The sequence below is a fragment of the Nilaparvata lugens genome, chromosome 3, assembly GCF_014356525.2.
Source record: "Nilaparvata lugens isolate BPH chromosome 3, ASM1435652v1, whole genome shotgun sequence".
In the NCBI taxonomy this organism is placed as follows: Eukaryota; Metazoa; Arthropoda; class Insecta; order Hemiptera; family Delphacidae; genus Nilaparvata; species Nilaparvata lugens.
Genome location: NC_052506.1, coordinates 25,108,372 through 25,126,571, shown reverse-complemented (window position 1 = coordinate 25,126,571; position 18,200 = coordinate 25,108,372). Strand labels below are relative to the sequence as shown.

At 36.3% G+C, this 18,200-nt stretch overlaps 1 protein-coding gene across 3 annotated transcripts in view; it reads left to right on the top strand.

The window, feature by feature from the left end:
* LOC111049519 (insulin-like growth factor-binding protein complex acid labile subunit) overlaps window positions 1–18,200 on the top strand; it is a 301,718-nt gene that overhangs the window by 270,541 nt on the left and 12,977 nt on the right. For all 3 annotated transcript variants that reach the window (XM_039423387.1, XM_039423388.1, XM_039423389.1), the window contains one exon: window positions 9,625–10,216. In XM_039423387.1, coding sequence (XP_039279321.1) covers window positions 9,625–10,216 — 592 coding nt within the window. The remainder of the gene's footprint in view (window positions 1–9,624; window positions 10,217–18,200) is intronic.

Sequence of the window (18,200 nt, the reverse complement as noted above, 5' to 3'; positions counted from 1 at the left end):
GATTCTTCATCCTTTCCTTGTATTTCTCATCATATATCACTTTGTATTCCTTTCTCACTCTATCTTCCTTCATCTTTCTCTTCTTCGCTGTTACCTCCTACTTATTCTCCATTTATTTCCTTTACAGTATTGTCTCCTCACTTTTCCTGCCATCTTTCAGGTTCACTACATCCCACATGTACTGGTTCTTCTTCATTCCTGTATCTTCCATCTCTATCGTTCATCTCTATTTCCGTATGTTTTTCTCCATCTAACCTGCTCACCCGTCCCTCTTCTCCTCTTCTATCCTCTTCTCCTATCAACCTTGAATTTCTATCCTTTTTTCCTCACTTTTTCCGCATGTCTCTCCTCCCTTTCCTTCATCTTTTTATCTTCTCCTTCATTTTCTCTTTACTTTCACCACTTATTCTCCTCTATCTTCTCTTTTTTCAAGAGGAGAAATATGAGTCATCTTCGTGTTTACTCGAAAGAATGTTCATCTCTCGCTACCTAAATCACACACTTTCTCCCTCCCACTATAATATATCTCTATCTCTCTTATACTTGCTCTCAGTCAAACTTTCTCAGTCACTCTTACTCTCCGACTCTTACTTTCTCCCTTCCATTCTGTCTCACACTATCTCACTCACTCTCTCTCTCTTCCTCTTTTTCTCTTCTTCTTTCTCCCTCCCTCTTTCTCTTTATTTATCCAACAATGTTTCTCTCTCTAGACGCCTGCAGTCGTAAGTAGTCGGTAATGTTGTTTCTAGATTATATTTGACGCCTAGATTAGTGGGACTCTTCCCTTGCAGTTTAGTAGTAACAGCTGTTCTCTCACAGACTCTATTCACGTCGCACATTGTGCAAGTAACAGAGAAAGGAATAGAATTTCAATCAGAAGCGAGCGAGAGAAATATATATTGTTGAGCATTGAGTCGAGCAACAGGCATTAGCAGCTGGGTATGAGGCTCTACGAAAGCTGGGACAAATATTTGGATGCTACTGTTGAGGTTATAGTAGCCCTCGGTTGAAAGAGTATTCCCATGGAAAGAAAATAATGTTAGTGCTGCTACAAGATCTACAAAAACATTTCAAGTGCTGTCCAGAATAGATTCAAGATACCAAGCAAAGCTGTCTATGGTGTGAGGTATTCAATAGTTGTTGAATATGGGACCATTTTTTGATTGTTCGAAGCAGTTGCCAAGTATCAAATCAATCTCCTATGCATATATTATGGATATCATGATAGACTTTGATAAACGAACAATTCTCAGCTGAAACGTCTATTTGCAAAACTCAAATGATAATCATTTCCATACTCCAAGCAGAATTAGAATATATATGTGACAATTAAAAGAAACAATAGTAATATCTCCAATAAACTGCATTATTCAAGATTCAGGATGAAAAATAGTATTAGGAAGATTTCTCGTTTTCACTCGATTGTTGCAATGAAGTATGCAGTGCATATGTATTTTTCATTGCTTGCGAAAAACACTTTATTTGATTGATTCCAGAATACATCTGGGAAATGCCTTGTGCCTTGTCATAATATGAGGTATGATATATATAGGGCATATTATGCCTTTTGCCTTGTCATATGCCTTGTACCGTATTACCATTGTAATTAATTGTCCTCTCCATAGTCTCCGTAGACGGATCGAGATATATGTGATTTCATTTCACATCTTAATAATTATATTGGTTTCTTGAATCCACATAATGTATAAATGCAAAAAGAAGGTTGGTTATATAAGTTGAATAATAGCTTGTATACAGCAATAACCCAGTCAATGGAGGTCAAAGACGATAAATCTCGATTAGTTGTTTCACAATATGAATTTTCGTCGAAGTTTCGAACTTCCAGGGGGTCCAGGGGAGGAAGCGAGCGAGCAAAGATAGGGATTCCGTAGTTCCCGGATATGTACAATGTATATCAACACCCTGAAAAATGTCAGCTTTTCCCTAATTTGTTGTGCATCAATTTATGTATTGACTAGGCTACAATGAATCCCACATACTCAAGAGCTTCCACAGACGGCCAGATTGATAGATAATTGAGTTCAATTGATTGCCTCATTTTATTGGCCTGGATATGAGGGAAAACTTTTCACATTCGATATTTAGATCAAAAGTGCGATGGAAGGGAAAAGTGGGACAAACCCAATCGAGTTGACAATGGTAAGCTCAAGAGTGAGTGAGTAAGGTCATGGTCCCAGAGAAGAGCATTCAAAAAAGTTGGTTTAAGTGCGGTTTCGCTGAAAACTTAAGCTGCTGCGTCGAAAACTTTTCACGCTGGAAGTTTATTCAACACTTGTTCTGTCTTCCGGGATATCGTTATGACAAAAGTTGGGCCCAAAAGTTGGCCAGCCTAGATTTCTTCTGCGGTTTGGTCCCCCACTCCAAACTATCCCTATCTTCCCTCCAACTCATAAACTCCCATGATACGGATTAGAAGGTCACCACTTTTATTCTATTTCTTCTGGCGCTGATAATTCGTATTCTTGCTGAAAAGACAACTGGGAGAAAAAGTTGGATGTACTTTTTGAAATACGTTTGGAGAGATTTTATAGGTGGATATTTTAAATTGTCATCATACTTTCTCCAGTAACTCCGCAAAAGGTTTTGGCGTATTCTTTTTGACTTGGATAGGAAGAATTAAGCCACATTCTAAACCACTGGCGAATGAATTTAAGGGAAGATTAAGTAGTCTATAGAAGGAGATGGAAAACAGGGATTTGAATAGGAATCTGCTCAGGTGAAAATTCATTGCATGATGGAAGGATGCAAAAATGAGAAAATAGAGGTGAGCAAAAAGTTACTGAGTACTTTAAATATAAGAGGAAATTGTAGAAATATGAATTCGTGTGAAGTGCCTTAGAAGAAAGTACATAATGTAATATCTCAATCATGTTGATTTCTCCTTACCGCTTATTCAAAGTTTGAAATTGTGATGAGATTTTTTCTCAAAGACTTAGAGAGTTTAGGTTTGGAAGTGAATGAATACGGTATTGTTCATTGAGAGATTTTTCCAAGGTGAGAGTGACTTAATTTATTACTTCAATGATTTTTATTTTAAAATTTGAATTTTCATTTGCATAGATAATGGAGTTCTATTCTATTATAGTAATCGATTATTATTTCCAATAAAATATTAAAATGCACACAAGAAGAAAAATTCAATGGAAAAATATAGGACGACAGAAGGTGTTTAGTATGAGGAATGAGAGCTTATAGTGGCCGACTCTGCTACGTTGATTGGCTACAATTGGTCGATAGGATTTTCCTTGACAATCGCACTCGACCAATAGCAAGCCTGCTAGACAATCTCAGTCAGTAGGCTCCTCCCTCTCCATGCTCGTACTGTTAAAGAAGATTGTTCTCACTCTCCACTTGAATATTTGCAATCGATTATATTGCTATATTTGGAATAATTATTTGCTGTTTAATATTGTATATCGATACTGATATTGCATAATTGTCTATCGCGTACTATAATTGAATATGGATAGAGTGAGATATGATTTATTGTATTTTAATTTGAGAATAAGAAACTTTACATGAATAAAGTGATCGAGTTATTGAAGAACTGAGAGATTTGTGAACGATGTTTCCAATATCATCCTTTGATATCCAGAAATTGATAGGAATAATAATGTTTATGACACATATTGATAAGCTATGTACTATCACAAGTGAGTACAAAGTGAACAATAATTAGTCAACAGCATACCTCAGAAATACATAAATTCACATTCTTCAAAGACAATACAATGCAATCTATTGTCTCCCTTGATATGAACAAACCAAGAGGAAAATGTAATTTATAATAATTATTATTTACAAATAGGTGGTCTTGGAACCAAACTGGACTAAATATATCAATATGTAGATTTTTGACAAATTTGTACCTTCAGTTTTCGGACTAAACTATGAGAAATCTATCAATCAACAGGTTCCTTATTTACAAACTTGTATGTTCTTCACTCTTTATAACAATGCATAAGTTACTATTAAAGTTGAGTTCAGTTATTATGAACTAAACTACTAAGTTGAGTAGTGATTTTCTATCATTGAAATAGAAGTTATTGAAACAAAGATTAGTTTTGAAGTGTTCATAAGAGGAGGATGAAAATTATTATCCACACCTACGATAAAATACAACTTTGCACAAAACTGAGACAAGCCGTAATAACTGAGTAAAGTTTTGAGTCGAACTTTCAATGTATTGATGAGCGCGCATGCGCGTAGAGTGGACCCTGCAATAAACTTGCTACTCGAACCACCACCAACTTCTCTTATAACTTTCAAGTTGTTGCAAGATTAATAACGGCTCGCCAGATTAAACTCAGGAGTTGGTAGTCTAGCTCGTAAAACAATATCTGGGCTGCAAAAGCAGCAATATATACTAGACTGCGAGCTGTAAACAGCAACCAATCTTGTCGTTAAATGTGTAGAATATGAAGACACCCATTGTAACATTGTTATATGAGACTATCAAGTGTGGTGTGGTCCACCATAACAATACATAAATGGATCGGGAGATGGGTACTCTATGTAAGTAATGTCTATGTAGCCTCCTCCTCCTATATACTGTCTGTTATCCGTGTCGATGTACTGCTATTATGGTTATGAATATCAAAGAGATTTGATAATGAGGCTGTAGTGTTTATCTACTTGTTAGCTTAAGTAACCACTAACAAGTATAAAATATCAAGTTGATAATAGCCTAACAAACTGACTCCCAATCCACTCAACTCACGAGTGAATTTACTGTTCATTAAACAGTCCGGTTTGAATTTTCAATAGTTTTTATGGTAAATCGATTTTCTCAAGACTCTCTTGTCTTGGTCTTGTCTTGTACAGCTCAAACCTTTGGGATTATTTTCCATGTATATTTGATTTTTGGTAATGCTTTTTTTGGTAAATATAATAAATTGCAATTTTAAGATCCAAGTATTGATATAAAATTTATTTGTTTGATTTTCAATCGAAATTTCTCACTTCAGAAGAATCAATCCATATTTATCGACAATATGTATATGGAATGATTCAACACACATTCCTATTTTGGAAAATTATGAAATTCAATATTAGATAAAAAATTTGAATAAATCCATATTATATTTTGTTTTTTTTTCACAATTGATTAATCTCTTGGTTCAATCAATTCAAATTCAATCATTATAAATTGGAATTATTATTTTTAACAACTAAAAAACAATTGTATTGTTGATTATTAGATTACCTGATATTTCATTTCAAATGTAGGATTAGACCGTACATATTTCACCTGAATGTGTAATTGATATTGACTCATATCTTCATAGCCTAAATGAGAATTTCGTATTCCCCAACCTCATAGCTCATAATAATTACATTACATTGATTTTACAACTATTGAATTGAAAAGTTCTTCCCAAGTGATGAAGAATGGATACAATATGAAGAATGGAAAATTGATATTTTGGGAATTTGGGGAAGAAATTTGAGGCAGTAATTCGATTCAAATAGTTATCATGTTTAGAGGAAGAGCTACTTCTCGCATAGGAATCAATTGATAAATGGATAAGATGAATGCATTAATAACATAATCAGTATAGTATTGACAACTTTGATCATTTCATTAGATTATATAACCAATTATTATTATCAATCAGATTCTATTAACAATTGAATCAATATCCAACCTAGTTAGCAATCCTTATTATTGTGATAAGTAACTATATTATTATGGTATCTATTACATGTGGAAAGCCTCAATTTTATGCAATACAGTGCCAAGAAAATCTATCGTTCATATAAATACTAGCTATTGGAAACATCAGAGAAGTCAAATAATGCCGTCAAAAATAACTTGCTAACGGGACAGTGAGACTAATCTGGAACAGTTGTCGAAATGTCTGTTCTCAGTTCCAAGAAGGGTTGGAGCCAAAGAAGCTGTCATGTCAGGAACGGGAGAAAGATCGAAGAGAGTAGAAGAGTGAACGTAGAGGAAGAGAGAGGAAGTGAATGGATGGTAAGGAAGGGGAAGAAGGATAAGAATGGAAAGAAAGGAAGGGATGGCGAAGAAAAGGGATGAGAAAGAGTCGGTAATTGGAAAACAACTAACTCGCCAACAACAGAAACACGTTACTGTCCAGTTTTTCGCGCCAAAACTTTTGCTCAAGTAATCCCACCCGCATTCTGTCCGTGTGGAAGGAAAGATTTCCAACAAATCCTTTTATTTGCTTTCTGTCATCATGACTTACTTTGTACACGAGGCAACTGCGTTGAAACGAGAGTTTAGCTTTCAAAGAGTTGGACTTTGTCTTTTTTTAAATAATCACAGTTATGAATGACATGTATTTATGTCTTGATATATTCTTTTTCCAGATCATCCTCTCATTCGATAACTCTGATCTCTGATTTATTCACACTGTTTCCAATCTCTAACATCTTTACCTCTTGGTGATTTTCGTAAAATGCCTCTTCAATACACACTTTTCTCTATAGGACTACTTGTATAATTATTATTGGAACACAATAAGACGAATAAACTATCAAGTACTCTTTTCTATTTTATAAAATAATAACTAGTTTCAACTCGTTAGTACAATTTTCAATTGTAATTATTGTAAATAATATTGTTAAACTGATGATTATTTACACTTGAAAATGAATCGTCGAGTTGAAACTAGTTGTGATTTGATTAAATAAAAAAGGGGACTTGATACCTTTATTGTATTCCAATCATGCCTCTTCAAAATTGATTGAAGAGTTGTGTTATCTTTATAACGATTGATTATGTTTTATCCAATGATTATACTAGTTTTATGATTTTTGATATTTTGATCTTGCAAGTGTAATATTAATTGAAAAATGTAAGTTTTTCACAACTATTATGATAACATCAGATATACAATATTACAGTCATAGATGAATGAGTGAGTTATATTCCTCTTTCTTTTTCTAATGAAGTTCCCATGTTAGTTGAAACTGCATTAGTTTTTGAGGAACTGTTTTCACGGATTTTTATCAACTCAATATACTAGTTATTCCATCTGAACTGTAAATTTTATTCAGGCCATTTCTAGCTCCTTTAATAGGTTGATAGCAAATTTGTACATTTTCAAGTTCTTTTACAGCGATAATTATCATAGTCTTCGTCACCTTATGTCAACTTGAATTGATAACGACCTCCAGAAGTGTCTCTGCTAACTGTAACTTCTTTAATATTATGAAGAAAAGAATTATTGGCTTATAGATGTACGGGATAGGAAATATAATTATGTTTGATACATAATCACTGATGAACTCTCGGACTGATTAATTTGAGATATTGCATAATGATTCTGTATTTACCGAAGATGGTTTTAGACCTATTTCCATTTTTATTAATAGAATAATTTTTATCATGATTAAAATTTGATGATTGAATGTTGTGAGTTCAAGTCCAACTACCATCTTTTTTCGCTGAGATTTTTCAACTTTAAGATTTTGGTAAGATATTTCCGAGTAATTTTGACAAAATGTAAATAATTATTGTTTCTCTCAATTAATTTTTTATTGTTGTCAAGTGAATTTAATAGTATGATACTTATTCTCAGAATGGAACAATAAAAATAAAATTCTATTCATTCGTGCTTTTCCCAGATCCTTGCAGAGCACGGGTTTCACCAACTCATCTTCATACAAAAATAGATATTGTCTCCTTTTACCAACTAAAACTCATTATTAACCTTATTTTTTGTATATTGACTCATTCTTCACTGTGATAGCAATGATTATCACAATGATGACTCAATAATTACACTTGATGCCATGATAATACTTAACTCATACGTTATAAAATGCCTAGGACCTCTCAACTGTTAGTACGGGCATTAGTTGGCGCGGTGGTAGAATAAAAAGAGGTATCTGGTGTGTGTGTCTTACAAATAAAAGTGAATTATTCGGCAATCTTTGGAGCCATTTGTGGGGTGGGCGGGGGGTGAACGACCATTAGTTTTTATGGACGAAAAACCGTGTGACAGTTACAGCCAATTTAATGCCGCCGCGCTGTATAAGATCGAGCACCCGAAGAGGTTATTTTCAAGGTTTGGGAGGGGGGATGGAATTCAGGGTAGGGGAGGTTCTTAGCCTCCGAAATTTAGGGGCTGATAAACGACAACGCAACGGCCCATTTTAATTAACTGCTCCACGTAGTCCCTGCGCACGTAGTAGATATATATCTGGGTTGTATAATTTATATATCTGTAGTCATCCTCAGTCTTTTCCGTTTTTGCGGTGATACGAAAACTGCGCTAATTCGAATTGTGTCCCCCCTCCTCCCAAAGCCCTCCCTATAACAACTCCCTCATCCTGAACCCCCCCCCCCACAATAACCAATATCGGTCGTCATATGGATTCCTGTTGATTCTCTCGCTGCTGCTTCCCCTGATAAAACGATGCACAATTAGGATTTTGGAATTCTCACAGTGCTCCGATAGCAGTTAACTTTCCCTACCCACGTTCCTAGTCATTTAAAACGTGTCGCACAATACCAATAACTTTGGCTCTCTTCATTATTAGTATTATAAGGTGGCGGTGACCCATATCTGCTGCTATAACTCTGTTAGTGGGTCCCATCTTGACGTCGTTTATAGTCTTCCATAATTTAGCAGAGCACTATATATCTATTGCACTCTATATAGAACTACACATATAGCACTCATAGAGAGTGCAATATTACTATATAGAGAGCACTCTCGTTTTCGCGATCAACCGTACTCCATTTTAATAGATCGTGTTAGTTCATTCATACCACTCCTCCATTAATCCATTGTCCGCATGAGATTCTCTCTTGTGCGTGAGTAATGGAAAGAGGGTGTGAGTCATTGATGAGATAATCAAACGACCGTGGCTACTGTCGGGGTTCGAGCCCACGACCAGGCTGTGCCAGCTTACTGAAGGTTACAAATCACTATGACTATGTTTGAGGGCAGTTTACCATACCACTAGGCTTCCAAACTTTAAAGGAATAAAAGTGGACAGCAGAATCCTCACAAATCTCTAAATGTTATTGGTATCATCATTTATCGTTCCAGATTCTCTCTCGCAGAAACCTCAGTTTGCAGGAGATTAAGTTTACAGTTTGCAGAAATCTCAAGAATATCTGAAAAGTTGATTGATATCATCAATTATCATTGTATCATAACCTTTTTGGCAGAAGATATGAAGTTAACAGTTAGTTTGCAGACGCCTCACATAATTCAATCGATTATTATCCAAGAGTTTCTCTTGAGAATAGTCAAAGCCCCAATTGTTCTTCGCCGCAAATATGGCTTGACATAGAGTCTTCTAATAATATAAGGCTACTTGAATGTTAAATTATAACATAAAATTACCAGTACCATCTCAGTCTTATAATTATATTCTTCAATCGTTATTTGACTGAAAAATGATTATTCATTCTGACACTTGAAAACGACAACTAGTTGTATTTATATGAAAAATATAGAAAGGGTACTAGTGATTTTATATGATAATGGTTAGACATATTCATATGGTTCAGTTTGGTTTGGATCGAAAAGCGTGTTTTACATTATTGATAATATATAGAATGTATCTTTCCAATTTCCAATTGAACCAAATGTTGACCTAGTTTTGTGTTGTTTGTTGCAGGGTACTGATGGTGCTAGTGCTGATGATGAGTGTGGCCTACACAGAATGTCCGCCAGAGTGCTCCTGCACCCTCGACATCCGGGGGCGGCGCCAGGTGACCTGCACCCAAGGTGGCATGATCAACTCCATCCCCACCCTCGTCATGGACACTCAAGTGGAGGTGCTGCACATCTCCGCCCCCGACGAGAACCAAAACTACCTGACCATCGGCCCCATATTCCAGCACTTATCTCACCTCGAAGAACTTCGCATCGTCAACTCGAACGTTCCCGCCATCGGCAAACACTCGTTCTGGGGTGTACCAACCTTGAAGACCATCGACTTGGCTCGCAACAACATCAGCCAGGTGCTTGAGTCCAATTTCATGGGATTGGCCAACCTGTTCGAGCTCTATCTTGACGATAATCGAATTGAGTCGATGCATAGTGGCACCTTCAGACACCTGCAGGAGTTGAGAGTTCTGTCTCTAACCAAAAACCGTATCACTGAGTTGGCGCCAAGACTGTTTCTCAAGTTGGCCAAACTGCAAAAGCTGGATTTGAGCGGCAACAGTTTGGAGGAACTCAATCCGGAAGTCTTCAAAGATGTGCAGGTTGGTTTTGTTACAAAATATTTTTGTTTTGAAAAAAGATAAAAAATACTAACAGTTTGTAAACTCATGTTCATTATGATATTCAAAGGATATTCCTATGAAGGCTTGGGTCTATTTGAAGCATGTTCTGAACCAAGCATGCTCTGATGATTGCTCAGTAAGCAATAACAGAAACTATTGTATAGAAGCTATAGTGAGGTCCACTTTATAGAGGCAGTATGTAATAAGAATAAGTATGGATATCCTTGTCTATCATTCGACAAAGCAGATAATGCTATACTTTTTTTTCTCTGCAACGTTGCCAGATCGTTTTTCAACAATGTAGAAACATAATCAATTAGCAAAATATCCTTTCTCAATCATGAAAATATATCAATTAATCTTAAAAAATATAATATTTAAATATATTAAATATTAATTACAATCTTTCATTCCTCACAATGTTTAATAGTAAGTGCATCATAATAGGGAATTCATGAATGACCTAAGAATCTCACCCATTTATTTCTATGGCAGGCAGGAGGAGAATAATTGAGCCGTGATATTATATATGACAACGTCGCGTCGCCGTCGTGCGAATTGCATGAGAATTCACGATGCTTCATGATGAGAATTCAGAAATAACAACATGAATTAATTATATTATGATTGAATGTTATATTATGCAGTATCGAATGATTCACTCCCTTTTATCTATGAGTAATCAACGGATCTCCATCGACCTATAGTAGTTACGAATCTTTAGCATTTGTGGTTGGTTCAACACTTTTTCGACTATCTCAAGACGCTATTCAATAGCTTATAGCAATAAAAGTCTGCTATTCCATCCAAGTGATATTTTCATTAGAAATAATGTGGCGCATAACACTATTTCAAACGAAACTATCTGCTGATGGGTTAGTGAAACGCAGTTTGAACTAGGATTGCCGCTTCTCACGAAATTTGAGAGGATGTGCTTGTATCATAGCCGTGATATACTTTGCCCAAACTACTCTGAAATACTGTTATAGTTTGTTCTTGTTGTAGCTTCTCTCACTGCAACATTTCACAAGAATATAGTTCCTGTTCTGTGAAGCAATCATCCCCTAATAACTATCATAGTATAATAATAACATATGAAAATCTTCCTACATTCAAGGTTAAGGCTATAATGCCTGTTCCGACTCACAAAAGCTTGTAATATCCTATCAATTTGGCTAAAATAAGATTTACAATATTAAGTGAAAATATAAAGTATAAAACATGAAGTGAAGTAAAATATAAAGATAAAAATATTGAAGCTTAATTTGTTATTGTCCTAGAAACTCGTGTAGAATTTGCTATTAAGTTCAGTATCAATTCATTCAATCTAAGTCTTCATCTTTTCCTCGTCATTATAATTCCCGATTGCAATACTCTCAGGCTATTGCTTGTTCAAAAACCTGTGGAAGTTATACGCAGTGACTTGGAAAATAATAAATCATCCAAGATAGAAGAAACGTACTTGGAAATTGAGTGAATTGCAGAACCATCTGCAGTGAATTGTATATTATACTGGTATCTGATTGGAGAAGAACTTTAGTTTATAGGTCAGCTAGTTGAGTGGATGAGATGATTGAATAGTTGAACCAATTGAAGTTGATGGAGAGTCTTTGCTGCAAGGGCTGCGAGAGTCTGATTTATGGAGCTTTTCCACTGCCATGAATTTATACTCAATTTTCTCATACGTTTCCACCTGATTTGTATCGTTCAAGGAGAGAGGAGAATGGAGTGACTCAGGAAGAGAGAGATGGTTTGATAGATAGTTAAATAGAGAGCGAGGGAGAGAGAGTGAGTGAGCGAGGGAGAGAGAGAATAAGTTGAGAAGGATGACAATAAGAGAAAAGAGAAGATAGAGGAAGGAGATTTGAAAGGAGAAAAACAATTGTAATGTCAATAGAGTGGGGGAGTGCAGAAGAAAAATAGAAGACAAACATGTAACTATGCAATAAACAGAAAACAATGAGGAAATTCAGAAAAGTGGAGACAGTAAGCCACAGCATAACATGAAATGAGAAGGTAGGCCAAAAAGGAATCGAGGGTCAGAGGAACAATAGAGAAGGGCTCAAGGAAGAATTTCACGAAGGACAATCGTGTTAGGGAAGAGAATGAGAAAGGACCATAGAAAGAGTAATCAGTGAAAAAGAAGGAACGAAAAACATAGTTACAAAAATATAAAGAGAAAAAGGTAGGCTACATCAAATAAATTATAAAGTTTAAAGCTGAGATAAGGATCGAAGAGTGGACATAATTCAGAGAAAGATAAACCTTAAAACTCAATAGGAGAATTGAATAAGAAGAATTGATGAGAAATTGAAAGAGAAAGATGGAGTTACATTGAAAGAAGCAGGTTGATATGGAAAGTGTTATACAAAAAGAAGAGTTTGAGAAAAATTATAAGGGTGGAAGAGAGGAAGGAGAAGAAGGTAAGAAGATAATTTGAAGGGCGAAGCAGGCAAGTGAAGAACGAGATAGTCGAAGGAAGAGAAATGGATGCTAATATGAACGTTGATAGAGAGAGCATGTGGAAGAAGAGAAAAAACAAGAATATGAGTGAGTGAGAGAGATGGAAAGTGGCAGAACGTGTGCTACAGTGACATGCTTTATTATGATTTGATGAGAGAGGAGGACCGAACGTTAAGATAATACCAGAATTAGAGAAAGACAGAAGCCCTGATGATAGTGTGTGGATAAGAGAATAAGACCATGTAAGAGATAATTCAAGAATATGAGTCGAAAGAGCGGAATGAGTGCAAAACACTGAGTGAGATTCATTTTCCTGGTTTTCCGTAGCATGGTTTTGCGAAGAAGGCAAGCGTAGAAGCTTTAATTCCATTCAGGAGAAACATCCTTTCTCCTTTCTCAAGGATGATCTCATTCTTCCTTCGATTTTCTCTTATCGTCTTTTTCTCACTCCTTCTCCATCCTCATCCTCTTTTCTCTTATTAATCTTCTTATTCTATCACCTCAACCGTCTCCTCCTTCTCCTTCTTCTTCTTCTTCTTCTTCTTCTTCTTCTTCTTCTTCTTCTTCTTCTTCTTCTTCTTCTTCTTCTTCTTCTTCTCTTCTTCTTCTTCTCCTTCTCCTCCTCCGCATCCTCGTCCTCCTCCCACTTCTTCTCCTACTCCTCCACCTCTCCTTCTCCTCCAGATCAAACTTTTATTCCTTCTTCTTTAACATTTCTTCTCCTCCTTCTACAACCATCCCTCAACTCCTCAACCTCTTACCAATCGACTTGTTCCTCTTCTCATCTGCCTCCTCTTTCTCCTCCGGCTCATCCTCCTCACCCAGAGACGCTTTCATACCATTATCCCACTGCTGTTGGCTGCGATGCAATGCTTTTGAAGCTCAGGATCATTCGTCAAGCACATCTCTACTTCTTCTTCTTTTTCTTTTTTTTCCTATTTTCTCATTTTCCCGCTTCTTATTCTTCTTTTTCTCCTTCTCTCTCCTTCTTCTTTGCTCTCCCTGTGTGGCGTTAGAATCCAGCCTCTGAACTCTAAACTGTCTCCCAACAAAAATATCCTGCTACCTTAGAAAAAGGTTGCATCTAGCCACACAATAGTTCTGTGATACTCATACGGTAGCTCCATCCCACCGATATCTTGATCATATTTCTCACAAATATTTCAATCATAGTGGCAAATTATAACGATGATAGGGATGAAATTTATCCGTTTCATTTCACCAAGAATACCACGAGGATTGCACGTATATTTTGAAGCTTCTAGTGTCATGAAATGTATGCATACTATAATAGAGAACACCTTGGTCCATTCTTATTCTATAGCAATATCCAATGACATCACCTTCATGAACTGAGGGTTCAAACTCCAATTGACTATTTTTTTTCAATTTAATCGTCGTTTTCCATAAGCATGATTGAGTGATTGTTTATGAATAAACTCCTTCTATTACACCAGTCCATGAACCTTATGATTTTTTATTTACTTCTTCAATCAGTCAGCGGTTAGACACCGAAGTGGTAACATGTAGAGAGTGTTTAATAGTATTTCAGTAATAGTATACATAGTTATAGTAGTGTCGTTTAGTGTAGTTTAGTGTCGTTTACTATATTCAATAGAACAATAGGTTTGCTTACGCTGGAAAAATAGAGCCGGCTGTGAGTGGAAGTAGTACGCATGTGCGCGCTCGCGTCCGTACGTTCGCGTCGCCTGCCGCGGTCGGTCACCTCGCGAAAAACCAACTGGCGAGAAAAAACTGCTGAGCCGTCGTAATAGTTATATTAATCAGAATAATGAATGGAAAGGAATGGAAACTAGTTAAACCTTCGACTTTCTTAATTCCAGAATTTGAAGAAGTTGAAGATAATAGCTGCAATTCATCACCACCACCATCAATCACCATGAATGAAGGAGATACATCACCAGAAAAATTCATTCAACCAGACCAGCTTAAAACTCCGGCAGAGCAAATACTATATAATGCATGGAAGGAAGCTGACAATAGGATGCGAGTAGCAGAAAGTAAAAACAACATGTTTGAAAAAAAACTGGAAGAACTTCAAATCAAGCTGTGTCAGTTAGAGAGCGCTAATTTCAACTCGGCCCCTGCAGCTTCCAACAATTTGAAAGTTGTAGAGAGTAGTAAGTCGGATCAACACCAATCAACAACAATTAAGAAAAATCAACCAAAAGGTGGAAAATCTGATAATGTTAAAAATGCATCACGTAGTACTGGTTACTGAACAGATGAGGAGGAACTTGCCAAGGAGACGGAGTGGGTGAGAGTGAAAAATGGGAGATCCAAGAAGAGGAAGCTGAATACTTCACTTTCGCCTCCATCACAAGAAAAATCACCTCCACTCTATTCAAGAAATAAGCGAAATGCTTCTTCAAATGAAGAGAATAAATCGAAAGATGACACTGGACATGAACAGTTTTCCACCAACAATCAACAGTCAAATGAAATTTTGAAACCACCACCCATCATATTATACAATATTCAAAATTATCAAGTTATCTATAAGATTCTAAATAAAAAAATGGAGAAAAATTCTTACAAGGTGACTTTACTGAATAATGATAGTCTAAAACTCAATGTTAACACAGAAGAGAATTACAGATTAGCTACGGCAGTGCTGAACGAAGAAAATATGAATTGGTCTTCGTTTGAAAACAACAAACTAGACCTATTAGAGTAATTGTTAAGAAATTGCATAGCACTTGCGATCCAGGTGATATAAAGGAAGAACTTCAAGAGAAAGGATTTAAAATTCTGGATGTTGTAAACATACTGCAGTGGAAGACTAAAGAACCACTTCCAATTTTCATGCTCACTTTTGATAATTCAGAGAATATAAATAAAATTTATGAAATCCATGCAATCATGGGCATGAAAATTGAGGTTGTGCCAATTAAGAAGCCGAAATTCCTACCCCAATGCAAAAATTGCCAAGCCTGGGGGCATACTAAAAAATATTGTAGGAAAGATCCCAGGTGTGTGAAATGTGCCGGTCCCCACCTTACCACCAGCTGTACAAAGCCAAAAGAAGAAAAAGCAAAGTGCTACAATTGTGGAATGGAACATCCAGCTAATTATAGAGGGTGTCTAGTGGCACAAGAACTGCAAGCACTTCGGAATAAGAAGAAACAACCAAAAACCAATGAGGGAAATAAAACTACTGTGCCTCAAAGGGTATTAAGAGATGCTCGAGTTATTGAGAATCAGTCTTATTCGGATAGAGTAAAACAAGTTCCAGTTAACAAAATGAATGAGAAAACCCAACTTATATCGCAGAGCTTAGGTGAAGATTTAGGATTGAATATAGCCTCTCAACTCCAATTAATTCTTGAAAAGCTAGTTAGGCAGGAGCAATTCAATAAAACAATTCTTTCTAGACTAGAAAAACTAGAAAATACTACAGTGAAAGAAAGCACTTACAAGAAATATGGAAGGTAGATTTAGAATAATGACATGGAACGCCAACGGTCTATTACAGCATAAAGATGATCTATTGGCAATTCTAATTGAACAAAAAATTGATGTTTGCCTAATTTCAGAAACACATTTCACAAAGCAATCATATCTGAAAATGAGAGGTTACAAAATATATCATGCAGTACATCCCCAGAACAGTGCTCGTGGAGGAAGTGCGGTGATGGTTAAAGAAGAATTAATTCATCATGAGTATAAGAAAATAGAATTGCAAGAGTTCCAGTCGATTTCCGTAAAAGTGAAACTTATCATTCCATTCGAGTGGAATGATAACGATCGCAGCTGTCTACTGCCCTCCTCGATTCAGCTTAAAGAAACCAGATTACTGTGATTTTTTAAGAAATTTCACAGGAAAATTCATCATCGGTGGAGACTTCAATTCGAAGAATACTAGATGGGGCTCGAGACTAACCACAACCAAAGGGAAGAAGTTACAACTGGCCGTTGATGAATACAACTGCGAAGTACATTCGACAAGGAAGCCAACTTACTGGCCAACAGATAGAGCTAAGATCCGAGACCTGTTAGACTTCTTCATCACAAAGTACATATCACCCAACACTATAGAGGTTGAGGAAGAATTTGATCTTAACTCCGATCATTCACCAATTGTCCTTACAATCCATAGCTCTGCTGTGAAAAAACCCGGAGCACCACAACTAATAAATAAATATACAGACATAGAATCATTAAAGCACATGAGAGAAAATAAAATTGATTTAGACACATCTCTACAAACGACTGAAGAGCTGGAAAATGAAGTACAAGAGTTTGTAACGAGCATTCAACAATCTGCATGGGAAAACACTCCCCCACTTCAGAGTAAAATTAAAGGTAATTGCTACCCCCAAGTAGTAAGAGAGCTGATAGCAGAAAGAAGAAGAACTAGAAGAATCTGGCAAACGACAAGAGATCCAAGAAGTAAAATAGAACTGAATAGAATTACACAGAACTTGAGAGGAGCAATACATGAAATAAAACAGCAAGAGATTAACACTTACCTGGAGGAACTAAGTAATGAGGCCAGTACCAACTACTCACTATGGAGAGCGACAAAGAAAATAAAGAGACCAGTGGAACAAGTGGCACCAATAAGAAAAGAAGATGGAACATGGGCTCACAGCAGTAAGGAAAAAGTGGTTTTGTTTGCAAACCATCTTGAGAAAACATTTACTCCTCATGATGATAGAGTGCTCAATGATGGAATAAATGTAATCATACAGCCAAGACTTTTGGATAATATCCCTCCAACATCGCCAAGAGAAGTTAAAAAAGAAATAAATAATATGGCAAAGAAGAAATCACCCGGATATGACCTCATAACAGGAGAAATACTTCAACATCTTCCTAGAAAAGCAATTGGGAAATTGAGTCATATTTTCAATGCAGCTTTCCGTTTAAAGTACGTGCCAAGTTTATGGAAAGTAGCCGAAGTAATAATGCTACCTAAGCCCGGAAAGTCACTAAATGAAGTAACCTCTTATAGACCAATATCACTCTTACCGGTACTATCAAAACTTTTTGAAAGATTACTGTTGGCAAGATTAAAACCAATTCTACAGGATAAACAACTTATACCTTCTCACCAGTTTGGATTCCGTAGTAATCATTCAACAATTGATCAAGTACACAGAATAACAGATGTAATAGAAAGATGCCTTGAGGAGAAAAGGGTATGTTCTACTGTCTTCTTGGATATTGCCCAAGCTTTCGACAAGGTTTGGCATGAAGGCTTGTGCCATAAATTAGAACAAGTCCTACCCGCAGCATATAGCCAATTATTGAAGTCCTACCTGGACGAGAGATATTTCAGAGTGAAGCTGGATGATGAATATTCTACACTAAGGCAAATTAAAGCTGGTGTACCCCAAGGAAGTGTGCTAGGGCCAGTTTTGTATACACTGTACACTAGTGACATTCCAAAGCCAGCAGGAGTCACTATAGCTACATTTGCAGATGATACTGCTATTCTCTCAGTCGCAGAAGATATTGAGGAATCTACAGAAAA